This window comes from Chaetura pelagica, unplaced genomic scaffold, assembly GCF_000747805.2.
Source record: "Chaetura pelagica isolate M959 unplaced genomic scaffold, ChaPel_1.0 scaffold803, whole genome shotgun sequence".
NCBI lineage: Eukaryota > Metazoa > Chordata > Aves > Apodiformes > Apodidae > Chaetura > Chaetura pelagica.
The window spans coordinates 45-6,456 of record NW_009952581.1 but is presented as its reverse complement, the minus strand read 5'-3'; the positions used below and the strand labels follow the sequence as shown (position 1 = coordinate 6,456).

Below are 6,412 nucleotides of genomic sequence, written 5' to 3'. Positions count from 1 at the left end.
GTTCTGCTTTGGTTTCTGGAGGCCACTGCTGACAGAGCACAGAAGGGAGGAGGTGAGACCCTGGAGAGCTGGGGGGGTGGGATTTTGGGGGTTCAAAGGGGTGACTGATGACACCAACACCACGTTCTCCCTTTCCACTCCCACTGGTGCCAAGAAAGAAGCCAAAGGGACATTCCCAGGAGGAGGTAAAATGGCTGGTTTGACGTGTCCTTGGGCGACCTCACCTGGGTTGGGAGGGAGAAGAAGAAGAAGAGAAGATGGGGGTGGGGGTTTGTTCCAGGCTGGGTGATTCCCAGTGGGATGGAATTGTGGTGGGGTGGGAATGGGGGGTGGGTACCTGAGGGGAGGTCTCCCAGGAGTTGGGTGGGGGTCTGGGCAGGGGGGGTGGTCAAGCCCAGGGTGTTGTGGGGCAGGGAAGTCAACGGGGAGTCGCCCAAGATGCCGGGTTTCTGTGGAGGAGAAGAGGAGGTGGGAGTGGTGGGAATGGTGGGATCGTGGTGGGAATGGTGGGATCGTGGTGGGAATGGTGGGATCGTGGGGTTCTGGGGGTGTGGGGTGATGGGATCATGGGAGAATCTCATCATGGAAGCATCGAATGATGGGATGGTGGAATCGTGGGGTCGTGGAATCAGGGAGTTGTGGAGTCATGGAATGATGGAATCATGATGGGAGGCATGATGGGATCATGGGATGATGGGATCATGGGATTCCAGAGGTGTGGGGTGATGGGATCATGGGATCATGGGAGAATCAAATGGAATCATCGAATTATGGGATCGTGGAATCATGGGATCATGGAATCAGGGAGTTGTGGAGTCATGGAATGATGGAATCATGATGGAATCATGATGGGAGGCATGATGGGATCATGGGGTTCTGGAGGTGTGGGGTGATGGGATCATGGAATCATGGGAGAATCTAATAATGGAATAATTGAATCATTGAATTATGGGATCGTGGAATCATGGGATTGTGGAATCAGGGAGTTGTGGAATCATGGAGTGATGGAATCATGATGGAATCATGATGGGAGGCATGATGGAATCATGGGACCCCAGAGGTGTGGGGTGATGGGATCATGGGATCATGGGAGAATCAAATGGAATCATCGAATTATGGGATTGTGGAATCAGGGAGTTGTGGAGTCATGGAATCATGATGGAATCATGATGGGAGGCATGATGGAATCATGATGGGAGGCATGATGGAATCATGATGGGAGGCATGATGGAATCATGATGGGAGGCATGATGGAATCATGATGGGAGGCATGATGGAATCATGATGGGAGGCATGATGGAATCATGATGGGAGGCATGATGGAATCATGATGGGAGGCATGATGGAATCATGATGGGAGGCATGATGGAATCATGATGGGAGGCATGATGGAATCATGATGGGAGGCATGATGGAATCATGATGGGAGGCATGATGGAATCATGGGACCCCAGAGGTGTGGGGTGATGGGATCATAGGGTTCTGGAGGTGTGGGGTGATGGGATCATGGGGTTCTGGAGGTGTGGGATGATGGGATCATGGGAGAATCTAATAATGGAATCATCGAATTATGGGATTGTGGAATCATGGGATTGTGGAATCAGGGAGTTGTGGAGGCATGGAATGATGGAATCATGATGGGAAGCATGATGGAATCATGGGATTCTGGAGGTGTGGGGTGATGGGATCATGGAATCATGGGAGAATCTAATCATGGAATCATTGAATGACGGGATTGTGGAATCATGGAATCACAGAATCAGGGAGTTGTGGAATCATGGAATGATGGAATCTGGACTTAAAGAATCATGGAATTATGGAAGGAAGGAATCATGGGATCATGGGATTCTGGAGGTGTGAGGTGATGGGATCATGGGAGAATCAAATCATGGAATCGTCAAATTATGGGATCATGGAATCATGGGATCATGGAATCAGGGAGTTGTGGAATCATGGAATGATGGAATCTGGACTTATAGGATCATGGAATCATGGAACTATGGAGGCTTAAAGGAGGGGAAATTGAGGGATGAGGGAGGGGAAAAGAGAGGCCTAAAAGGGTGGGAAAACCTGAGGGGAGGAAATGATCCCACCACTGGATTTGGGCTGATCCCAGATTCCCAGATCCCCACCCACCTGCTGGGCCTGGGTCTGGTTCTGCAGAGCCAACTGGAGAAGAGCACTGGAAAGAGCTGGGTTGGTGACCAGGGGAACAGAGGGAGCAGCACCCAGAATTCCTGGAGGGAAAAGCAACCCTGGAGGGAAAGGGATTCTTGGGATCAACTTCTCCCAGGGCTGGGAATTCTGCCTTACCCTGTTTTCCTCCCACAGCTCCATGGAGGAGGGGGTTGAGGAGAAGCTGGAGAGAAGCAGGATTTCCAAGGCTGTTGAGGATTTGGAGGATGTTGGGTTCAGGAAGAAGCCCCTTCCCACGGTTCAGAGCCTTCAAATTCCAAGGGAAGGAAGGAAGGGGGAGGGAAGGAGGAAGGAAAGAGGAGGAGGAGGAAGGAAAGAGGAGGAGGAGGAGGAAGGAAAGAGGAGGAGGAGGAGGAAGGAAAGAGGAGGAGGAGGAGGAAGGAAAGAGGAGGAGGAGGAGGAAGGAAAGAGGAGGAGGAGGAGGAAGGAAAGAGGAGGAGGAGGAGGAAGGAAAGAGGAGGAGGAGGAGGAAGGAAAGAGGAGGAGGAGGAGGAAGGAAAGAGGAGGAGGAGGAGGAAGGAAAGAGGAGGAGGAGGAGGAAGGAAAGAGGAGGAGGAGGAGGAAGGAAAGAGGAGGAGGAGGAGGAAGGAAAGAGGAGGAGGAGGAGGAAGGAAGGAGGAGGAGGAGGAGGAAGGAAAGAGGAGGAGGAGGAGGAAGGAAAGAGGAGGAGGAGGAGGAAGGAAAGAGGAGGAGGAGGAGGAAGCAAAGAGGAGGAGGAGGAGGAAGCAAAGAGGAGGAGGGAAAAGGAAAGAGGAGGGAAAAGGAAAGAGGAGGGAAAGGAGGAAGGAAAGAGGGGGCAGAAGGGAGGAGGAAGAGGAAGGCAGGAGGAAGCAGCCTCACCGTGGCCTGGGCAGCAATCAGGGCAGCCAACATGCTGCGCCCGGGGGGGCCGGGGGCGCAGAAGGAGACGCGGACGTGATTCCCAGCCAGTGGAATTCCATCCATGGCCCGTTGGACCCGCTCAGCTGCCTCTGCTGACTCGTATTCCAGGACAGCAAAGCCCTTCAGCTGCCCATCCTGCCCGTAGGCCAACTGGGAAGGACAGGAATTCCAGGATGAGGGGCAGGAGAATGGGATGATCCACCTCCCTGCTCTGTCTCACACGTCGTTCCCATGGATGCACCGGTTGGTTGTGGGTTGGATGGGGTGGAGGAACAGTAGGAGAAGAGGATGTTGGGTGGGAAGGTTGGTTGGGCTGTTGGAGGGCAGGGAGGGTCCACAGAAGGGTCTGGAATGGTTGAATCCATGGGCTGAGGGAGCTGGAGAGGCTGGATCCATGGGTTGAAGGACCTGGAGAGGTTGGATCCAGGGGTTGGGAGACCTGGAGAGGTTGGATCCAGGGGCTGAGGGACCTGGAGAGGTTGGATCCAGGGGTTGAGGGACCTGGAGAGGTTGGATCCAGGGGCTGAGGGACCTGGAGAGGTTGGATCCATGGACCTGGAGAGGTTGGATCCATGGGTTGAGGGACCTGGAGTGGTTGGATCCAGGGGCTGAGGGACCTGGAGAGGTTGGATCCAGGGGCTGAGGGACCTGGAGACGTTGGATTCAGGGACCTGGAGAGGTTGGATCCAGGGGTTGAGGGACCTGGAGAGGTTGGATCCAGGGGCTGAGGGACCTGGAGAGGTTGGATCCATAGACCAGGAGAGGTTGGATCCAGGGGCTGAGGGACCTGGAGAGGTTGGATCCAGGGGCTGGATCCAACTGTATGAGCTTCAACAAGGGCAAGTGCTGGGTCATAGAACCACAGGACCATTTGGGTTGGAGGAACCAGGGGGGATGGATGAAAACTGGCAGAGGGAGCTGGAGGTTGGACATGAGGAGGAAATTCTTGGCTGGGAGGGTGGGGAAACCCTGGAAGAGGTTTCCTGGAGAAGCTGTGGGTGATGGAAGTGTCCAAGGGCAGGTTGGATGGGGCTTGGAGCAACCTGGGCTCCAAGAGGTGTCCCTACCCATGGTGGGGGTTGGATCTAGATGATCTTGAAGGTCCCACCAACCCAACCCATCCCAGGACCCTCTGAAATGGTGCCAAGACAAGAAGAAAAGACCTAAAGCTCCACCAGGGGAGGTTTAGGTTGGATCTTGGGATACAATTCCTGTCTGGAAAGGGTTGTTGAGGATGGAACAGGTTGCCCAGAGAGGTGGTGGAGTCCCCATCCCTGGAGAGCTTCTAAAACCATGGAGGGACATGGATTAGGGGGTTGATCACAACAGAGTTGGGTTGAAAGCTGGACTGGGTGACCATCAAAGACCTTTCCCAACCCAAAGAGCTCCACAGCATCTTTTTACCTGGCAAAAAGTGGGAGAGCAGGATGAGGAGAAGACACGTCGAAGCTCCTCCAGGTCTGAGAAGTTGTGGGGAAGTTTATCCACACACAAACACTTGGAATGGAGAAGATCCAAGGTCAACTGGTTGACGTCGGTCCAGTGGACATAGAGAGTCCTGGTTCCCAGTTGCTTCCCCAACAAATCCGACTTGGCTCGAGCTGCTGAATCCTTCTTCATGTATTCCACGAATCCATAACCTTTGGAATGTCCAGTTTCTTGGCTGTAGACCAGGAAACATCTCTCCAAGTTGCCAAAAGGTCTGACCAGCTCTTCAAACTGCTGTTGGGTGAAGAGTTGGGGGAGGTTGGCGATGCACAGAAGAGCATCCGTGGGTTGGAGTTGAACTGAGATCTCCTTCTCCCGGAGTTTGGTCCCATGGAATTCCCTGATGGCTCCTTCTGCTTGTTCCCCATTGAGCAACGTGACAAAAGCTGAAGGAAAAGGGGGGGAAAAATGGGAAGGGAGGGATGAGGAACAGGTTGGTCAAGTCTTTCATCATCTGGAGTCACCTGGAGGAGTTGGTGGGAATGACTCGTCCATGCAGGTGATGGGGATGAGGTTGGAAGAGGATTTGGGAAGAGGGATAATGGTCATGGGTGCCAATGGGACCTGGTTGGAGATGTTCCTGCTCCAAGGTTCTAGGGAAGGAGGGATGATGTTGGTGGGTTGGGACATCCTGAGGTTGGAAAAGCTGCCCTGAGGATCCAGAAAACTGGATCCGTGGGTTGAGGGACCTGGAGAGGTTGGATCCATGGACCTGGAGAGGTTGGATCCAGGGGCTGAGGGAGCTGGAGAGGTTGGATCCATAGACCAGGAGAGGTTGGATCCAGGGGCTGAGGGACCTGGAGAGGTTGGATCCAGGGGCTGAGGGACCTGGAGAGGTTGGATCCATAGACCAGGAGAGGTTGGATCCAGGGGCTGAGGGACCTGGAGAGGTTGGATCCATGGGCTGAGGGACCTGGAGAGGTTGGATCCAGGGGCTGAGGGACCTGGGGAGGTTGGATCCAGGGGCTGAGGGACCTGGAGAGGTTGGATCCAGGGGCTGAGGGACCTGGGGAGGTCTAGGGAAGGAGGGATGATGTTGGTGGGTTGGGACATCCTGAGGTTGGAAAAGCTGCCCTGAGGATCCAGAAAACTGGATCCGTGGGTTGAGGGACCTGGAGAGGTTGGATCCATGGACCTGGAGAGGTTGGATCCAGGGGCTGAGGGAGCTGGAGAGGTTGGATCCATAGACCAGGAGAGGTTGGATCCAGGGGCTGAGGGACCTGGAGAGGTTGGATCCAGGGGCTGAGGGACCTGGAGAGGTTGGATCCATGGGTTGAGGGACCTGGAGAGGTTGGATCCAGGGGCTGAGGGACCTGGAGAGGTTGGATCCAAGGGCTGAGGGACCTGGAGAGGTTGGATCCAAGGGCTGAGGGACCTGGAGAGGTTGGATCCATGGACCTGGAGAGGTTGGATCCATAGACCTGGAGAGGTTGGATCCATGGACCTGGAGAGGTTGGATCCAGGGGCTGAGGGACCTGGAGAGGTTGGATCCAAGGGCTGAGGGACCTGGAGAGGTTGGATCCATGGACCTGGAGAGGTTGGATCCATGGAGCTGGAACCAGTTCCACCCACCTGTCCCCTTGTACTTGTCCACAAAGCAGTACTTGAGCTCGTAGTTGCTTAGCAGGTCGTGGATCTCCTGGACACACAGGGAACTGTTCCCAGTTCCAGGGTACAAGCCCCAGTTCCCACCCCTCTTCCCCACGTTGGGAACAGGAAGGGGCTGGATCTGCACCCAAAACTCTTCCCTGAGGGTCTTCACGGGGTCTGGGGTCACCCCCCCTGCCCCAAATTTCCCTCCCCCCAGGGTATTTATCCCTCCTTCCCACCCCCAGGGTATTTAACC

At 54.7% G+C, this 6,412-nt stretch overlaps 1 protein-coding gene across 1 annotated transcript; it reads right to left on the bottom strand.

The window, feature by feature from the left end:
- Positions 1 to 337: 337 nt before the first annotated feature.
- On the bottom strand, positions 338 to 6,205 carry RAVER1 (ribonucleoprotein, PTB-binding 1; the record flags this gene model as incomplete). The annotated part of the gene is made up of 6 exons (XM_009993639.1): positions 338 to 449; positions 2,137 to 2,237; positions 2,314 to 2,443; positions 3,037 to 3,228; positions 4,483 to 4,952; positions 6,139 to 6,205. Coding segments are annotated over 6 exons (1,072 nt in total), but the record flags the coding sequence as incomplete, so codon positions are not given.
- Between the last annotated feature and the right edge of the window lie 207 nt (positions 6,206 to 6,412).